This window comes from Zootoca vivipara, chromosome 7 (genome assembly GCF_963506605.1).
Source record: "Zootoca vivipara chromosome 7, rZooViv1.1, whole genome shotgun sequence".
NCBI lineage: Eukaryota > Metazoa > Chordata > Lepidosauria > Squamata > Lacertidae > Zootoca > Zootoca vivipara.
The window spans coordinates 3,414,736-3,435,152 of NC_083282.1; the positions used below are offsets into that span (position 1 = coordinate 3,414,736).

Genomic DNA, 20,417 nt, shown 5'->3' on the forward strand with positions numbered 1-20,417 from the left:
AGTCTTGCTTTTAATGTGATTATTTGCATGTTTTTAATACATCATAGTTGTGGGGCGGCAGCTAGATCACCTCACAATTCTTTGATTTAGTAAAAGTTTGGGTTAAGCAAAGTTTGATTAAACTGTGCCAAACACGAAAATTCCTAGGTTTAGCTCATGCAAACTCAGGGCCAGTTGAGTGCAAGCCATTTAGGAATAAGAGAGAATAAATGGCCCATCAATGGGAACCACCCCCAGGGCAGAAGACTCCATGTGGAGGGAAGTCTCCCCTTCTTGGCCAAGTCTTGTCGGCAGAAGTGAAGGCCAGCTCTAGGGTTTCAACTGTGAATGACTAGGCTGGAGGGAGCAAGGAAGAGGGCAGAACAGGTTTTGCTCTCCTTCAACTCCCAGGATCAGCCAGGCCCTCCCAGGAGGTGAATGCTCTGCAGGGGAAAAGGCAGGGTAGGAATAAATATACCATAGTAGTAATAATTTGCAAGGCTGTGTGTATGATGTAAGGAAAAACTTCTCTTTTTCCCTTATGGGGTAGCTACCCAAGAGCCCATAGAGAGTCCTTTTGTGGGTTCTCTATCAGTAGGAGCAAATAACAGAGACCAACCAGAGAATATTGAGAAGCAAAGCAGCTAGTAAGCCTGATTTTTATTAACTGTTGCAACAGGGTGCTCCCCCACATGCAGGAGAGAGGAGGAGGACCCCGAGCCATGCATGCAAGCCCTTATATAGACATTTTAAATTGCCCGTCCTGGAGTCCAAGACCACCCTCCAGATACATCATACCTACATCACAGAAAAGGTGGTCTACAACAGAAATCTGAGTGCGTTGTTGATCTCCTGTCTGCCAGGATAATGGATCACTGATTGCATTACCTGGGCCATTTCACCACTCTTTTTGTGATAACTATTCCTGAATCCAGGTCACAGGCTCACCCTATTCATACACAGACACACCCTTAAGACAGGATTTGTGAGGAAAGAGACAATGGGGAGGTTTCCCAATTTGACCTTGCAGAGAAATATTTGAGGTCCATTTGTTCAGGACCTAATCTGTGGGGTTTCAGACCTGTGGTTTATAGATACAGTTATGAACATTTAATTCTCTTATATATGACCTTAAAAATTATTATAACATGTTTATACAGTTCCATCAATGTCTGTTTTTTAATGATTGGGGCTCCCCCCTTATGGCGTTAAGATGCTCTTATTTTTAAACCGCCTCGAGCCCCAGAAGGGAAAGGCAGCTTTATCAATAAGCGCATTACAGCAACCACAACTTCCTTATGGCCCTTCCTCCCGGTCCAACCAACCAATGAGGAGCCTGAGTGGCGGTGATCGACAGGCCTCCCGGCCTCTCCGAGCCCCTGCGCCTCCAAGCTGAATGGTTGCCAGGCCTCCCTTTGCCGCCTGCCTCGCCATCGGGCTACCGTCACGCCACTTCGCCGCTTGGCCCCGAGCGAGCACTCTGATTGGGCCAGGGAGGCGAAGGGCAGTAGGAGGGGCGTGGTTTTGAGCCGGCAGGGCGGAAGGCGGGGCCTGGGCGGGGCGGAAGGCGGGGCCAAGCCCTGGCTGCTGGCGGCTCGTCCTCGCCGGCTCCTCGCCTCCTCCAGCCTCCGCTGCCCGCCTGTGCTGTTCGCCATGCAGAAGGTGGCCGTTATCACCGGCGCCAGCAGGTAAGGGAAGCGAGGTCTCTTCTGGGGACCCTTCAAGGTATTTAGACACCTCTAGAGCAAAAAGGGGGAATTTCGCACCTGAAAGCGGGGGCTGAAAAACTGGGTTCCGAAGAGGAGACTCGGCGGCGCTTTAGATCTGTCCAAGAACAAACTAGCGGCGGCAAAAGTGCTCGGGGCGCCTGATTTGCCTGCAGCAGGTCGGGGAGAGACCGGAGACCCGGCAGTGCAGTGAGCTCGGCGGACCCCGATGCTGGGACGGGGTGGAAGCGGGACTTGCCGTCCGCCGGGTTGTGCTCCTCTCGGATCCGCGGAGGTCTCCTGGGCGGCTCGCGGGGGTGCTAAAGGAGGAGACGGGGCGAAGCAGGCAAGACCTGGCGCCCAGGGCAAAGGAGCGCACGGTATCAAAGCCGACACGATTCACAGAATTACAGAGCTGTCGAGTTGGAAGGGGCCACGAGGGTCATCTAGTCCTGCAGGGCAGGAATCTTTTCCCCAACGTGGGGCTCGAACCTACAACTCTGGGATGAAGAGTCTCATGCTCTGCTAACTGAGCTATCGAGGCTCATTGGGGGCAGAGGCTGCCTGTGTCTACAGCCCACTTTGAACCACACTCCAAGCTTACTCTTTCCCTGGGAACTGTAGCTGTGTAAGGGGTAAAGAGCAGCACCCAGAATTATGTGCTTTAAAGGTACCTGTGTGTGAACAGTTGTGACAACAGCAATGAAAAGGGTGGATTTCATAACTTGGATTTTTAGGAAAGTGTCAACATCTGTCTTGCAATAGGTTTATCTGTATGTTTAATGTTTAATGTTATAGTACTGGCTGCTTTGTAGATTTGACAAGAGGCACTAATAGTGTATGGAATCAAAGTTTATCACTGCATTTTAACATTATTGTAATGTGCTTTATGTCTTGCTTCTTAGAGAACTTTTTTGTTTCGTTTTGAAGTCTTGCATCTAACATCTGTACATTATTGAAAACACAGCAGTCAATACAGTGGTACTTCGGTTTATGAACACAATTGGTTCCGGAAGTCTGTTCATAAACTGAAGCGTTCATAAACTGAAGCGAACTTTCCCATTGAAAGTAATGGAAAGTGGATTAATCCGTTCCAGATGGGTCCGTGGCGTTCGTAAACCGAAAATTCGTAAACCGAGGTGTTCATAAACCAAGGTTCCACTGTATTTGTAAATACATGGTGTGGCCATATTTGGAATACCATGTGCAGTGCTGGTTATCCCATCTCAAAAGACATTGTAGAGATAGCAAAGCTATTGGAAAACAACCACCAAGGGTGCAATCCTATACATAGCCACTCAAAAGTAATAAGCTTCATTGAGTTCAGTGGGACACACTTTCAGGTAAGTGTGCACAGGATTGCAGCCTAAAACTAGAGTCCCAACTTCACTTCGCTGAGAGTGTAAGCCCCATTGAATTCAATAGGGCATCTGCTAGTGAAGGGGCTGAAGCACCTGCATTATGAGCATACTGTATGGAAAAGTGTTCTGGCATTTTTAGTTTAGAATAAAAGGGAGTGATAAAAGTTCATAAAACAACGGTCTGTTTCACATGTAACAGTCAGGTGGCTTACAGGATTTTAGCCCGTTAAGTTCCACTCAAAGTAGACCCATTGAAATTAATGGACTTCAGTCATGTCTGTTGCCGGTAATTTCATTTGGTTTTCTCTGAGCAGGACTAACACTACGGTAGTTACAATCCACATGGCTCCTCTTCTCTGCCACACCAGGAGGAAGCAAACCATTTCATGAAAACCAGCATTCACACCTTGTTTCACTCTAAAGCCATGGTTCCCAACATGGGGCACACGCCCCACAGGGGGACAATTTGATTTTTAAGGGGGGCAATTTGGAAGCTCGTTGGACCAAGTTTATGTCATTTTAGGCTTCCTCCACGTGAATAGGAGTTCACTTTTTGAATAATAAGAATTATATGTCACCGGGGGGGGGGGGGTGGCATCAGGATTTTAGAGATGCTTAGGTGGAGCATGGCCAAAAAGGCTGGGAACCACTGCTCTAAGAAAGCTTGAGCGGAAGCTGAGTTGTTGTCAGTTTGCTGCTGGTTCACACAAAATGCCAAGCCAAAGCTCTGGTTTATTTCTTCCTGGCTGGGGATAAGAAAGCAGCATGTACTAGGAGCCGCCGCAGTTAGCTTTATGGGTGATGAATAAGAAGTAGTTCTCCAGGTGGAGCAGTTGACTTGCCACTAGCCAAGCGACTGCAGCCGTGATTTACAGTCCCCTTCCAAGCCTGCTCTTCTGCCTGCTGCTCTTTAGTTCAGCCACTGCCTCCGTTCCTTTCTTCGCATTGAAGCAAGCTGTTACTTTATTATTCCAAAAAGAGATGGTGACAGTCCCCCAGTTCTGGGTTTGTATCAGCTAGACAAATATATTGCCCTGAGAAAATTTTTGCATACTATTCCTATGGACATTTCCCTTCTCCTGGGAAACTATCCCCCAAAATGGTTCATCTCTGAAAGTTCAGTACAGCTACTTTCAGATCACTGAAACGGTGTATTGTGAAACTGTGAGTTCCTGGGGTTCCTGTTCAGAGGGATGCACAATCAATACCAAGGGCTCGCATTTAGCCTCTGCAAAGCTTCCCGAGTGTCTTTTGAATCCATGGCTTTCATAGCTGTGTACCTCCATTTGAAAGCTTTCCAGGTTTCCCTTACCTAGATAACTGATTCCTGGTTGGATATCTTCTTGAGTGCATTGCTAGCAGGATTTATTTATTTATTGCCCCAGGTTTTAATTTTTTTAAAAAAGGCTAGTTTTGCCCTCGCTTGCGTGAACCATCCTCCTCCTTCAGTCCTTGGTTCTATGTCCTATGCCTTCCTCTCAGGTTTGAAATCACAGTCTTGGGGTCAAGTCCTTGTTCTTGCTTGAGGCGTTTCCTATTGGGGCTCCGTCAAGGCAAACCTGTATCTTGCCAGTGGATCTCCAGATAGCTTATGAATTGAATTTATATAGCCATTCCATGGTTTCTGTGGCAAATTGTCACACTTACTTTCTGTAGGGTTTTGAGACTAGTTAGGGATTCTTTCACTCTTTAGATCATGGTGTCTGTGTAGGGCAGGATTTGCCGCCTGCTTAAATTGTAATTTTGCTGTCTGAAGCAGAATTTATGTATTCTGTCATGCTCATTTCATGTAATAAACTAAACTTTATTCCCTCTGTGTGAAAACGGCTTGTGGGCATCAGATTAAGGATTAACACATATTCATCGCAAATGCGGTCACAATTGTTGGCAGTGTGTGTAAGAGTGAGTGGTGAACTCAAATGTGGGTTCAGACATGTGTCATTGTCACAGTCCCATCACGGAGGGATGTGCAACTTTCTAGACTCAGATGGACCTCTCTTCTCTGCTAGTTTTAATAAGCCAAGAAGGGCAATCGTCAGAGACTTCTCAAATGTCCTGCTCACTAATTGTGAAGGCACATTATTTCATGTGGGTCTGTGCAAAATACCCAGAAGGAAGAGGAGAAGAAGCCCTTGAAAGTGCACAGTTCTTGGTTTTGTTTTGAAGGGAGTGTTTTCAGTTTGGATCTAGGAAAGTAGCATCATATTAGGCCACAAGTTGTGGTACTGGACGCTCTATGGCTGGCCCTGATCCTGTGCTCTTACTGTTGCAGTGGAATTGGATCCGCGCTGTGTGAGCGTCTCCTCCAGGAAGATACCAGCCTCCACGTGTGTTTGGCCTGCAGGAACCTAGAGAAGGCAAACGCCACCCGTAACCACCTGTTGTCCTGCTTCCCCAATGCAGATGTCAGCATAGTTCAAATAGATGTTAGCAAGATGGACTCTGTCTTACGCGCAGCAGAAGAGATCAAGGCAAGGTATGTGGGGGGGGGCAGGGGCGGGACGGGAATGGATTGGTTAGGCTGCCTGTGCTGTGGGTGTCCTCCAGAGAGCTGCTTCCTTAACTCATCACCTTTCCAGGGCTTACTTTTCTTGCTTGAATCGGACCTGTTCTGAGATGTGATTGTGTAATGTGTGGTGGCCGAGAGAGGTGGTTTGCACAACTGGCGGAATCAAGTCTTCATTAAGCTATAGATGGGATGAGATTATATGTTGAAATGTTCTACGAAGAAACTCCTTGCTGGTAGAAAGCAAGTATCTCAGGGGAAATGTTTCATCATAATCCCCTGGCATACTAGCTTTTTGTATGTAGGGAGGTTTCTGCCCCTCCTCCCCCAAATGGGAGAGCATTCCAACCTGCAGCCTAAAACAGTTTAGGACAAGCTTGACCACTTAATTCTGAGAATTCACCCCTAGTGTGCTTCCTTAGAAAGATTTGGTGTTGGACCAGACATTAGGAAATTTTTTTGATTAACTTTTATATAAACTACTTAGAAATTTGGGGTGATTAGTGTATGAATCCTGTTAAAAAATAAATATATTTTAAATTCTGGGGTACTCTAGCTCTGGTTAATTGCTATTTAAGACTGCTTTCCCATCCTTTCAATAACCACCATTTTTGTTTTGGTGTAGATTTCATCGGCTGGATTATCTCTTTTTGAATGCTGGGATCATGGTAAATCCACGTATCAGTTTATGGGCATTTATACGTGGCATCTTCTCCAGGTATGTTAGATATTAACTGTTCAGTCGCTCGTCTTCATTTTCTGCCTGGCTTTGTGTATAGGAGGGGAGAACACGGAGTTACTTAGGCGGGGTTGTCCAGGGGAAACAAAGTCTTGACCTCACTCTTTATCTGGCCTCCATCCCACATGTTACAAACCTAAAGTTATGGAATGGGTCGTGAACATTTCTCTTCTGAGACAGAATGCTGCAATATGTCAGTGAGCAAAATCTGACTCAAGGCTACCCTCTTAGCATTGCACTTCCTTTCCTGCATATAATGCAGGCAGAAAATTAATAGGCTCTTATTAGAGGTTAGAAAATGTGAAGCTTCCTCAGTGTGTGTGTGTATTTATTTATTTTTTAGTTACTTGTTACCCTTCACTGTTGCAGAGGTACATTTGATTATGTGATAGCACTGAGGAGTAAACAAGGAATAAAACCAAACAAAGCCCTATTCTTTCTGATTCTACGTCTCAAGGTGATGATCCTGCACCCTCTACCTCAAGGCTGCCTCCAATGTTCCTAATGTGAAACATATTAGAAGCCAAGTGTATCGGAAGCCATTTTGGCATATAAGTGGTGTATAAAATAATAATAATAATAATTAGTAATAATTTATTTATACCCTGCCCATCTGGCTGAGTTTCCCCAGCCACTCTGGGCGGCTTTCAACAGAACAGAACAGTAAAATGCAACAATCTATTAAACATTAAAAGCTTCCCTAAACAGGGCTGCCTTCAGGTGTCTTCTGAAAGTCCGGTACAATAGTTGTTTTTCTCCTTGACATCTGGTGGGAGGGCGTTCCACAGGGCGGGTGCCACTATTGAGAAGGCCCTCTGACTGGTTCCATGTAACTTGGCTTCACGTAGTGAGGGAACCGCCAGAAGGCCCTCGGCGCTAGACCTCAGTGTCTGGGCTGAATGATGGGGGTGGAGATGCTCCTTCAGGTATACTGGACCGAGGCCGTTTAGGGCTTCAAAGGTCAGCACCAACACTTTGAATTGTGCTCAGATAAAATTGCATAGTGAGTTCAGACTGGTATTTATGTTCGTGTGTGTGTGTGTGTGTGTGTGTGTGTGTGTGTGTGTGTTTGTGTTCAGAAGGGTTGGCTTGTCAGCCTGCTGCTGCAAAAACAACAGACTCTTGTGACGTGTAAAGTCTAACAATCTATCTTTCAAGGATTTGCATCCACTTTGTCAGATGTGTGAAGTTTTATATTCTGTTCAGGGAGGGAGAGAGAGAGAGAGAGAAACAGAGGCAGACAAAAACAGAGAAAGAAGTAATGTGAAAAAGGAGGGGGAATGACACCATTAAGACATAATCGGTGTCAGTCTGCCTGAGCCACTTAAACATGCATAGAGGATCCTGCGGAGGGATTGGGACTCTAGTTGGGAAGCAGCTCAGCTCGCTATCTGCCTAAATGCAAAATATATGGGTTGGATCCTGAGTCCTGTCATACTTTCAGTAGACTCACAGGGAGGATTTCAGCATTGTGCCCTTCCAGTGGTCCTGTCAGTGTAAGCATTTCCTGTGGGTTCTCCAGTCCCCCCCCCAAAAAAAAGCCTTCTCTTTTTGGCAGAGGACTAGTGAGATTCATTGTGTGTCTCCCATAGTGCACCTGCTTAGTAGAATTCAGCCCATGGAACTCAATGAAACTTTAGTTGCCTGACTAACGTATGTCCCACTTATACCTATGGGCCTACACAAAGTAGTAATGCTAATATTTGTTAGTCTTTTCCCCCCAAAAATGAAACAAATGGACTGAATCCAACCACACACACTCATACTTACCTACCTCTGTATGTCAGGAACAATGCTTTTATGTTGAGCAGGTGGCTAGACCAGTAAGACAGCAACAAAGCTGTCCTGGAACATGTGTGACATTTGCAGTTTACTTGCCCTTGTCAGTGTAGTTGGAAACACAGGAAGACTGTCTAGCAGTCCTGTTACAATATCTGTATCTGGAATAAGTTGAGGATCCTATTTCCTCTCTCCTTTTCGCTGTCTCCCTTTTCCGTGTCCCATTTGCTGTAAACTCTTGCTGCTTGCTTTCAAGATCTTGCCTTCATCTCTCGTCTCTTGTTCTTTGACCTTTGTCCTTCCAAATTCTCACCATTCTCTTGGCCTCATCCTGTCCGCCAAACCTAGGAGTCCTGCTTCTGTCTCTTCATCTCTGTTGAAATAGAAATAGAATTATATATTGAAATGGTGGCTGAGGCTTACCTGCTTTCAACCTTTACCTCCTCATTCTTTTTCCCTATTGTGTGTCTGCCCTTTTCTATCATGTTCTTTTCCCAGCCTCCATCTTTTTAGTCTGTGAGTAAGGTACTGGTACTTTTAAAAAAAGGACTGTGAGAATAAAAATTTGTTTACATCAAAAACGTGGGCTGGACCTTGAGAAATGTATTGATGTATGAGAGTTGGAAATACTTTCATTTGGGCATTGCTACTTGACTCCTTGACTGAGACACCCCCCCCACACATTTTCAAATGCATCTCTGTAACCATGTGGACTAGAAAGTTTCTTGTTTGTTTCCTAATTTCTGGATTCCATCAAGTTCTTGTGAGCCACAGATTGTGCCCTCTAAGCTTCATGTGAGGTGATCAGATGCAAGGGAAGGGAAGGTTCCAGCCTCTTTTGAATTTCCTGAATAGAAGAAGGCATTTCAGCAGGTGCAGCCCCTTTGTCACGATAAGCTGCATCTGCCAAAATTCCTCCTTATACACAACTGTCAAAGGCTCTTGACAGCAAAGTTATCCTGTGTCTCTCTCTCAGTTATCCAAGCTGCAATGTCTTAATATTTACCTGTTTTCCTTTCTGTGCCTGCACTCATTCCTTTCTCTTTTTTCCCAATTTTTGAGTTCATCCTTTTTAGAAATGGGGAAGACGCACACAAATTCGAGCTGTGAGAACACCATTGACTTGTATTTTCTGTAATCGGCGTTTTGTCAAACCGAGTGTGATCTCCTTGTTAGACCACTGAAACGCCTTGAGCTAGTGTTCCCAGAGAAGAATCCTGAAATGGCTTAAAATCTCTAACCTAACAACTGCCTGTTCTATTTACTTTTGTATCCTGCTCTTCCTCTAAGGAGTTCAAAGCAACACACTTGGGTTTCCCCTGCAGTCTCCCATCCAAATACTGACCAGCCCCAAACCTGTCTAGCTTCAATGATGGAACATCCTCAAGAGGAACAAAATGAAGCAAAGTCCTCTTTTGCCCAGTATGTGCTACTTCCTTTGTGACACGGGATCTACATTTCTGTCTTGGTTTTATGTAGCAGTCCTTATTTGCATAAAGTTGTTTGCTATCTTCATCTTGTGTGTTCTGATAATGAGCCTCCAAGGTAGGTTATACTGCTGAGGAATCGACAACCAGGTATTGTTACTTACCCAAGGTAGCTGTAGCCATTGGCCGTCTCTGGCAACAGGATGGATCCCTGCTACCTCACACTGCTGTGCATTCTGCCAATCAAAAATAACATCAAATCTGCCTTCTGTTTTAGGTTTCCTGCCAACTGCAATATACTTTCTGCTAGCTTTGTTCCTGTTGTAGAAGTGGACAACTCCACTTTTCTTCTGACCCATTGCTAATTATTTCCAGACACACACCTGGCTTTGTATCACAAGAATCCTAAAGTATCAGTCACCTCATAGGCTTTATCCACACATAACACAAAGCCATGGTTCGTTTAGCCCAACTGTGGGTTGTTGTTTTTTAAGTGTCTGAGTCCACCCCACACTAACAATGGTTTATTTCCAGACAGCAAAGCATGATTTGAAACCATGGCTCATTTTTTACTTGTTTGGTTTTTTTATGATGCCTGAGCCAGGATCCTGGTTTTTTAACCTTTGTTTTGGTGTCCTGCCACAGATAGATACCGTACTCACGAAGTTACAGAGGTGGGAGGCAAGACCAGTGGGAAAACAAAGCCACTCCCCCTGGCTAAGCAACTCTTGGGGTTACTTTTCCAGAAGTAGCTCTCTTGCTTCAGGTTGTGAGGCAAATGGAGATAAAATTGAAAGAGGTTTCACCTACTTTGCTGTCTATATAGGACTCCATGTTGAAAACACAACAACTTTTTTAAAGTTGGCTATCCTGATCATTGCACCTACCCACAAATTTTATCATTTCAGCCAGCAAATTACTTAATCAAAAAAAAAAAAAAAACTAATAGCCTCCCCTGTCACTTAATGGATTCAGAATTTCTGCTCTTACGGCAGCATGGTGTGTGTCTGTGCTGGGCAGCTGGTTTGGCTTGGGGCAGGTGGATAGCAGTTGAAAATTGGTGAAAATTTCTCACTTTGTTTGCGCAGCTGTCCAATTGTAAGGAAGTTGGTGATGGAGAGGCAATGCCAGTTACAGGAGCAACGTGATGGTTTTGGGATAACGAGACAGGAGGGAGAAATACACAAAATTGAGCAAGCCAAGCTGTGATTTCTTTCCTCTGAGACTCATCATAGCTTGTTCAGCAATCCATGTGAATGTGGCCATTGTTTCTGAAACCTTTGTTCTAGAATAGCAGCTCTTGGTTGAACTGAAGGCTGCCATTTTGGTTTGCTTCTTAACAGCCACAACCTGGGAGGCTGCTTGAAGAATCTCTCAAATTCAAACACAACTATTATATTTGTCTCTTTGTGGATGCGATCCAGAGGAAAGCTGTGCACACAACTAGGGGGTTCATAGAAATTTCCTCTGCAACTGGCTTGCAGTGCCGAAAAGAACACAAGGGCACAGCTGGATCCAGCCAAGAGTTAATCTCGTCCCACATCCTGTTTCCACCAGTGGCCAACTGGGCAACTAACATAAAGGCATTTTAAAAACCAGCCGCCTCTTCAGCATGTAATTAAAACATCCAATAACTTTCTGGCTCTTTTATTTATTTTACTTGTTCTTCTGTTCCTTTCATTGTAACCATGGGAATCACCTGGGATTTGGGGATAGTCCTTGGATCACAGTTTGGAACGATGTTCCAGATAAAAACGAGCTACAGTTTCTGTCATTTCCCAAAGATTGCTTTCTTTTTGCCGGCATAAGCCATCTCCACCCACACTCCCATTCAGTTGCAAGGACTGTAATATTGGTTAGAGGTTTCTCCTAAGGGCAGCATTCCTCTCTTCTACTCTATAACCTCTTCCCCTGTTTTCAGGAGGGCATACCAGATGCTGACTACGGCAGAGGGGCTGATGAGCCAAGGGGACAGGGTCACTGCAGATGACCTTCAGGAGGTCTTCCAAACAAATCTCTTCGGACATTTCGTACTGGTAGGGAAGCTTTTACCTCGTTTGTGTCACACATCCTGGTGTTGTGCAAATGTTATCTGGGGGTTTGTACATATATTGCAAGGCATTATTCTAGGTGATCTATGTATTGTGGAATGTTTCCCTACATGCCAGCATTAAAGATGGTTGTGAACAAGCTCTCAACTCTTTAGTTAATACAGTGGTATATCTGATGAGCCTTCTGCAGATAAGAATAAGGATGCATACTTGCATAGGTAAGTTTGCCAGAAGTTGGTCCTTTGTCAGTCAGTGTAATGTAATATCTCTAGCTCTCAACTTTGGTGGCTGTTGCTGGTCTCGGAAGATTAAATTGAATGTGCTAATTCTCAAAAACTGAAGAAGTCTCAGTAGATTTGCTTTGGTGTGGTTGCTTTTTGGGCTCAATTCTGCAGCAGCAGCAGCAGCATCTGGTTTGACTTTCTGGATGTGATCTGCCGATTTCACAATGGGGTGGTAGCTGACAGAAAAGCCGACCAAAATTTTTGCCTCATTGACTTCAGGACTCAACTCACTGCTGGTCCTTTCAGTGAACCTCCAGCAGAGGCAATCTTGTAAGCTGCAGTTTGGCCACAGGACAAAAAAATGTTAACAATATAGTAGCCGGCATAGTAGCTTTATCTCCACAATTTTATCCTGTCATTTCCTTTAGTGTCCACTGCATAGAGCTAATGTATTCTGGCAGGAGAGGCAGGGGTGAGTTGGGGCAACACAATCATGAAGCTGTAGGTTTTATTGGCAAAGCAGGTGGAACCTTAACTGTCAAGAAGGGCAAAACCTCTTGTCCAAGGACGGTGGCGATGCTGCCGTGCATCTATAACACATGAGTGGCGTTGCAAAGTGCTGTGTTACAATTTCATGCCCGTGCTGTGAAATCGGAAACCAAGGACCTGTTCCAAAGGTTTATACTGACTTGTGGTTCACTTAAGAAGAATATGTTTCCCCGATGTATACTGTTATAAGTCATGTTGTATGAACAGGAAAGTAAATACATTTGTAAAGTACTTTAAGGATCTTTGGGGAAATCCTGTTGGTTCTGTTGAGTGTGGGTCAGCTTTGTTTTAGAATGTATACAGTGGAACTTTGGGTTACGTACCGTCCTCCTTACAAATGCTTCAGGTAAAGAGCTCCACTAACCTGGAAGTAGATGCCCCTAGTTGCGAACTTTGCCCTGGGATGCGAGTGGAAGTTGTGCGCAGGGGGCGCGGCAGCAGCGGGGGGCCCCCGTTAGCGAAAGCACGCCTCATGTTAAGAACAGTTTTGGCTTAAGAATGGACCTCCGGAACGAATTAAATTTGTAACTGGAGGTACCACTGTATTCTGAAAACAATATTGATTTAAAAAAATAAAAAAAATGCCAATAGGAGGGGGATATCTATTGGGTCTGTGCTAGACTCATTCTGATTTATAGTCTTTTTTTCTTTCCTAGATGAAAATGCAGAACATACTGTACTTCTTGCAAGTAGAACTTTTGAGGAAGGATCTGGATCAGGGGTTGCCAAACATTTTACTCCATGGGCCACTTGAAAATTGCAGAGGAGCTTAGTGGATAATGATTCCCCCCCCTTTGTAGTAATTGTAGTGCACTGTGCTAGGTGCTGTATGATTTTTAATTGTATTTTAATTGCTCCTTTTGTTTTTTATATATTATATTACAGTTTGAATTCTGATATTAAATATAGTAAATATTTATAATTATTTTAACCGTGTTTTTATTGCTGCTTTTATTTCACATTGTACAGTATTACAATTTAAATTTCTTCAAATCCAAAATTCAAATACAATATAAGAAATAAAAGAAGCAATTAAAACAGTTAAAACTCAATATAAATGTTTAATGTGATGGATGTGCTGTCTCTTGTCTTCAAACACAAATCCACAGGCATACTGTGGACCACAGTTTGGGAACCCTTGTTCTAGATTGTATGCTGCTTGAGGAAGGAACTTGGAGCCTTGCCAAAGCCTGGTTTTTTCATTTTTGCAGATCCGTAACCTGGAGCCTCTGCTCTGCTGCCTTGAAAGGCCCAGCAAGCTTGTCTGGACCTCTTCAGTCAATGCCTGCAAATCTAACTTCTGCCTTGATGACTTTCAGCACAGGCAAGGCAAGGAGGCCTACAGCTCTTCTAAATATGCTACTGACCTTACAAGTGTGGCTCTGAACAACCGGTTCAACAAGCAGGTGAGAGCACCCTGTCCTAGTCCTTTCAAAATGTTGCTTATCCCAACTGTGTCCACTGGCCCTTCCGACAGAAAGCAAAAGAAGATGGCATTCTTTTCAGGAAGGTTGGCGAAGGGTGCCAAGATAATTGGGTGTGAGTCCCATCAGTGGAAGGCTGTGCAAGGACTTACACATCTGCAATGGGGTCCCCCCTCTATACACCTTATGCCTCCCAAATTGGCTCTGAGGTGTGTGGGTTGGGGAGACCCCCAGAATGTGGTGAGAAGAGTGGGGGGCGTTCCATCTGGCAAGCTGAAACGCTTGTGGTGGAGGAACACTTAATGTAGTGTGACTCTGAATTCCTCCCATTGTGTTGCGACTTTTCTGAACCGCTGCTTAATCCCTGGAACATTTGTACTCAAATGTTTTGGGACTTCAGCACTAACTCAGGACAAGCCACAGAATTTGGTACTGGCTACAGAATTCAGTCTCCTGAGAATCTGTCTTTTCCTTTTTTTAAAAGGAAGTTTCTAATACACATGGCTGCAAAAACAAGCTTTCAACTTAACAGACAATGCCTGGTCAAATGCCTGAATTTTGAGGGTGGGGAAAGGGGAGGCTTTTATCAGATTGACTAGTCCTCTATTTTCCCTTCTTGTGAATAGTGAAAGCAAAATAAATCATGCAGACTAAGGGATCTTGAGCAAATTTGTTTAATTTGCATAATTTATACAGAACATAGAATTTTAGCTCTTTTTGTGCTGTGTGGGTGACAAAAGGAGACTGCATTCTCCATGGTGGCCCCCAGATTATGGAACTCCTTTCCAAATTACATTTGGTTGTCCCCGAACATTGGACTCATTGAGATGCAAGGTAAAAGCATTGTTATTTACCAATATCTTTGTATATTATGTGATGCTGCTGCTAATGACATTGTTGCTCTCGGCTCCTATTGTGATGAAGGGTAAGATATAAGTACAAGGAAATGAACAAATACAAACTTGGGTTACTTTGGTTCAGATTTTACCATTGTTTTGGACAGCATTATACACTGTCACCTATGGAGTGTTTTTAAAATATGCAAGGTTTATCGCAATCTTGTCTTGTTTATCTTTGCAACACCCCCTGTAAAATGTTGTTTCCATATTGGGGTGAAATAAAATTGACCATGGCCAATAGCAATTTCATGATAAGGCAGTTCTTTCTCTAAAGTGCCCTTAAGAGCTGAGAGCAAATTGGCAAGATGTCCTGCTGTTCCTGTGGGTCCTATTTTAATAGTCACAATGACCCTGGAAAGTCGCTTAGGCTGTCTCCAGGCTGCCCAGTCAGGAGTTGAACCCTGATCTCCCTTCTCTGGGTCAGACTGCTGCACTGTGGCTTCTCACATCTGTTCCTGCCCCACCAATCCCTTGCTATCCTGTCTGTCCTCCTTCCACACATGAGTCAGAGGCCTAGTCCACACCAGAATTTAATATGGACTAGAAGCTTCTGTTTTGTGATGTCCACACAGTGCCTCATCGAAGTGGCACCCCATAAGGCCCATGTTTGCTATTTTATTCAGATTCTCCGAATCTATGAATAATTTCTTAAGAGGAAATAAAAATACAACATAAAATCACTTGCCACTGGGGTGTGGGTGCCCTGAAGTGCATTATGTGACTGGGTTCCCCCTCCACAATGTGTGTGATGATGTTTCACTGGGTGCTTTGGAGGGGAGGAAGAGAAAGAAAAGTGCTGTGTCTACATCCCCACTGTTATGTACTGAGCTGAATCCTAGAACAATAGGATTCAGAATCAGCAGTCTGATTGGTCCGCAGGAGCTACCCAATCCAACTCCTGGTGGAAGTGAATCCGCAACCTGATTGGCCTGCAGGAGCAGCCAATCAGGTGGCTGGCAGAAGTGAATGTGCAACCTGATTGGCCTGTAGGAGCAGCCAATCAGGCTGCAGGCAGAAGTCAATCCACAACCTGATTGGCCCACAGGTGTAGCCCTGAATTAGCCAATCACGCAAGGCCCATTGTGTAAATAATGTATATAAGCAGATGGTTTTGGGAAAAGAGCCAGTCTTCTCTTCTTCTCCTTGATGACTATGAGCTGAATAAAGAGCATGAAATTCACTCTCGACTCCGAGTATATTTTACCCACACTGTTGCTCTCCTTGTCCTGCCTTTGCTGTTTATGTCCTTTTGGAAACTACACAGCGGCTTTATGTTTTTTGGGGGTGAGGGATTTCTGGAGACCAGCTTCCTTCACATTGACATGCAATCACATGTAAAGCAGTGACTTAGGAATGCTGTTCTTTCCCAAGCCATCCTTCCACAATAGCAGAGAAAGTGGCTTCTAATGAATGGGCAGGGGAAACCTCTCAGGTTCAAATTTCAAATTTTATTAAACGGTCACAGACCAAAATGAACCTCTCAGGTTTTACAGCTCTGAAGTCAGCCAAATGCAGGATTTCTGCCTCCCATTCAGAAGTAATTCTTGTGTTGTTTATGTCATTTACATGTAGAAAGGGCAGAATAGTAAGTTAACAAAACCAGGACGGAATATTTTAAAAGCTTGTGCCTCTTTCTGTTAGGAACTTGACACAAGCTCTGTCTACTTAGTGTGAGTGTGGGTGTCTGCCGGCAGTTGTGTGTGTGTCACAGTGTAGCCCACTGGAGTCATCTCTCTCTCTCTTTCTCTCCCGCCTCCCCCCCCCTCCATTGCTTTCTCAACAGGGCCTGTATTCTAGTGTTGTGTGTCCAGGTGTTGTGATGACCAACATGACGTTTGAGATTTTGCCCCCTTTCATCTGGAAGTTATTTTTCCCCATTCTGTGGCTGGTGAGTGTGATGGTCTTCAGAAACTGCAGTAAACCCTTAAGTTAGTTTCTAGGAACTAGAGGCTGATTCAGAGAAATTTGTAAGCAGAGAGAAAAGCTGAAGTGGACAAGGGAACAAATACAAGCATCTGATGCTGTCAGACTTTACAGTATATTTTCCTATAGAGGAAGCCCTTTTTGACTATTTCTTATTTGGGGTAAGATCATAAGAAGAGCCTGCCAGGTCAGGCCAGTGTCCCCTCTCTCTACTCCAGCATCCTGTTCTCAGAGTAGCCAACCAAGTGCCCACGGGAAGCCCCAAAGTGGGGCCTGAGCACCAGAGCCCTCTCCCCACTTGTGATGGACAGCAACTAGCATTCAGAAGCATACTTCCTCTGACAGCGGAAGCAGAACATCGCCATTGTGGCTTCTCCTCCAGGAATTGGTCTCCTCTTTTAAAGCCATCCAAATTGGTAGCCATCACTACCTCTTGTAGGAGCAGCCTTCTTAGTTTATCTAGGTGTTGTGTCTGCCCTGGAACTTGCAACTTTTAGCTTTGCTGGACGTCTACAAGTTCTAGTGGTATGAGAGAGGGGTATGACTGCTACTTTTGGGCAGGCAGAGGGTGGTGGTGTTTTCCTTGCCCTCTTGGAGTCGCTTCTCCAGCTTCAGTGCCATAGAGCAGAAAGAAGAGAGAACTGACTTCCTGCTTTTCTCTCCCCCCCAACTCCAGTTCCGCCTTTTTACCAACACATATACACTGACGCCGTACAATGGAGCAGAAGCGCTGGTAAGATGCTTTGGCACTTTGACATGTTGTACGTTGTGCCTGTCTGATCCATAGCGTTTGCCTTGTGATACCCGGTGTAGCAAGAGGTTCACGGGCACTTTCTTCCCACTTCTGGGGAACCTGCTGGGTGAGGTGAGGAGGGCAAACTCTGGCCTGCACTCCCAGCCAGCAACTGTGTGTGCGCACGCGCGTTTGCTGCCTCGGTTTGTTTGATCTGATTGATGCCTGCCTGCAGGTAGGAGTGTGTTTGTGCCGATTATAGTGTGGGATGTTGCTTGATGGCTGGCTGAGTGAATGCCGCTTGGGTGGCGGTGGGGGGGGGAGTGGTCCAGGGCCTGTCTCACCAAATAACAACAGGCCCAGGGTGACATCAATATCCACACAGAGGCTGCTGGCTCAAGACTTCGTGACTACCATCGGTCTTTCTCAGTTGGTCATCGTTCCAACACACCAGGCAGAGCAAAGCCTTGATGTAGTCTGTGCCCCAAGTGATATGAGGGACGGACTGAGGATAGGGGCAGTGCCATGCCCCCCCCCGTCATGGTCAGATCATTATCTGCTTCAGTTTGGATGGACAACGAGTGGTGGGCACATTCAGATGGCTCACCCTTGCAGACTGAGGGAACTCGATGTGTTCCTGAATGCTCTGGGGCATTTTCCAGAGGAGAGAGCTGGTGGAGTCCTTATCTCACAATGGAACAGCAAGATGAAATAGGCAGTTGCAATGATCACGCCCAGGAATGCAGGCTCTGGACCCTTCAGATTGGAACAGCTCTCAGTCAGCTGCCAGTACCTCCTTTGGGTGGAGAGGGCTGTGGTGGGGCAGATACAGGCATTCTTGGAGGACACAGATTATTTAGATCCATTTGAATCTGTGTTCTGGCCAAGCCATGGAACTGAGTTGGCCTTGGTCTCCCTGATGGATGAGCTCTGCAGAGATTGGGACTGCCGGGGGGGGGGGGGAGTGCATCATTGTTCTACCTTTTTGATCTCTTGTTGATATTTGATACCATCGATCATGGTATCCTCCTGGACTGGGAATTGGCACTGTATTACAGTGGTTCCAATTCTACCTTCTCCCTGGCAGCTACATTATGGGGTTATCTCGTTTGAGCCTTTTAGATCCAAATAGATCCCCACAGAGGCAGCGGTTGTCTTAAGTCAAGCACACTTGCAAGGAAATAACTGCTCACTTGTTTGTATCCCCTTTCTAGGTTTGGCTGTTCAAGCAGAAGCCCGAGTTGCTGGACCCACTGGTGAAATTTCACAGCTGCACCACAATATTTGGGAAGAACTATGTTGAGATCCGCAAAGTAAGTAGACCCCTTCATTTGTATTGTGTTGTCATGCTTTCATGCTTTTGGTGCACCCTATGCCACAGGAAATTATGGAGGACCTACGTCATGAAGCGAGGCAAGGCTTCCATTAAGAGGTAGCAGAATCTACCAGAAAGTTCCACTGCACAAAGCCTCATAGAAATGAATGTTACTCACCAGGGGGTTTAGAGATAGGAAGGGCTAAAACCTACATTTATTTTTAAATGCTATTTATCTGGATGTACCCCCCCCCCTGCTTTATCTGAACACAAGGGCGAAAGATGTGCCTTGCTGGACTAGATCAAAGGCCCACCCAAGCCAGCGTTGTCTCCCACTGCATGCCCACAAGCAGGCTGTGATCGCATCAACATTCCCCACTTGCAATGATCAGGCGCAGACTGACGATTGATGCGCAGAGTGTTTTATGGCTCCTGCCATTTTGCAACCCAGGGGCTTTGCACTGAGAAGTGCCAGCCGCTTGCCACCTTCATTTCCCCAAGAAAGCAGCTGGGCCAGAGGAGCCAGCAACTGTGGTATACAGCTCCTCGGTTCCATTGGCTGATGGAAGGGAGGGGTGGCTCTGGGGTCTCCTTGGGGGTGGGGGTGGGGGGCTTGAGGTAAAGGAAAGAAAATGCTGCTGGTTCTGTGGAACCTGTCCAGATCACAGCTGGGTTCTGTGTCTTTCAGATGGATCTCAGCGAAGATACTGCAGAGAAGCTTTATGAGAAGCTGCTGGAACTAGAGAAGCAACTTCTTGCAAGGTGCAACAGCCCACAGCATAAAAAATAGCAAAGCCAGACCAGCCTTTAGCCACCATTCCTCATGGCAATGAGTTTCTTCCACTTGGGACAGTTAAGAACCTCGGCTCCTCACCCCCCCACCCCACCCCCTGGCCTTTGCCTTTTGCAATGCAAACCTCTCTAGAGATGTATTTTTTGGCTGTCATGAAGTTGAATTTGCTGAAAGAAACCAAAAAGTCTTACAGTTCAGTCCCTGCCCCCCCCCCCCGTGTGGTTTTTATAATGCCTTTGCTCTCCTTTTAGTGGTGATGTCTTTACGTCACTGCAACATTTGCCTTTCCCTCATTACGTGTTTCCTGAAGCCTTTGTACTCCTCAGAGCCGGATGTTTCTCAAATAATAAATGAAATGAAGGGTCGCTGTGTCCTTGTTTCAGAAGTGGGCATTTGGGGGGAGAGGGGTAGTCCTGTCATTAGGTTGTGTGGCATTGCCTACCAGAGAGCAAAGTAGAGCTGGTTTGTTCAACCTTTTTCTGCCCTGGCTCCACTTTTGACCCAAGCATGCTTTTGGGGACCCGTTTCTTAACCCTTGCATGGTGGAAGTGCTGCTGTTGTGACCCACCTTGGGTGCCAATCTGCAAAATCCAGTTCACCTTTGCTCAGATTCAGCGCTAAAGAGTGGGCTTTCCCTGGGGAAAGTGGCAGGACAAGCGGAAGTCTGGATGAGCCCTAAGATTGGTCAACATCCCCTCCCACCATAGCATATTTCCAAGAACTCTAAATAGTTTGTATTTTAAGCAGACAGAGTGAAAGATGGATGCATGGGAGTAGGGAAAAAGAAATGCTGTTCTATGCAGAGAATACTACTCTGTGATTCAAACATCAGTGGGAAACTGTTTTAAGTGCTTTAGATCAGGCATCCCCAAACTTGGCCCTCCAAATGTTTTGGGATTACAATTCACATCATCCCTGACCACTGGTCCTGTTAGCTAGAGATGATGGGAGTTGTAGTTGGGAACGTTGGGCATTCCCCTTCTATCACTACTATCAGTAGCATCACCTG

General features: G+C 45.4%; 1 protein-coding gene across 1 annotated transcript; it reads left to right on the plus strand.

Moving 5' to 3' along the window:
• The first annotated feature begins 1,557 nt into the window (after positions 1–1,557).
• HSD17B7 (hydroxysteroid 17-beta dehydrogenase 7) lies at positions 1,558–19,804 on the plus strand. Its single transcript, XM_035123960.2, has 10 exons — positions 1,558–1,667; positions 5,319–5,522; positions 6,178–6,270; positions 9,361–9,492; positions 11,419–11,533; positions 13,533–13,727; positions 16,428–16,532; positions 17,244–17,300; positions 18,515–18,613; positions 19,304–19,804. The coding sequence occupies exons 1-10, from the start codon at positions 1,633–1,635 to the stop codon at positions 19,403–19,405; spliced, it is 1,137 nt and encodes a 378-aa protein (XP_034979851.1). The 5' UTR covers positions 1,558–1,632; the 3' UTR covers positions 19,406–19,804.
• Positions 19,805–20,417: the final 613 nt, after the last annotated feature.

What these genes read in the sequence shown, in the direction of transcription:
- HSD17B7 (XM_035123960.2), top strand. Translation starts at nt 1,633, where the DNA reads ATGCAGAAGGTGGCCGTTATCACCGGCGCCAGCAG. An exon ending in GTTATCACCGGCGCCAGCAG is followed by an intron (nt 1,668 to 5,318) that starts GTAAGGGAAGCG and finishes TTACTGTTGCAG; the next exon opens with TGGAATTGGATCCGCGCTGT. An exon ending in TCTTCGGACATTTCGTACTG is followed by an intron (nt 11,534 to 13,532) that starts GTAGGGAAGCTT and finishes TCATTTTTGCAG; the next exon opens with ATCCGTAACCTGGAGCCTCT.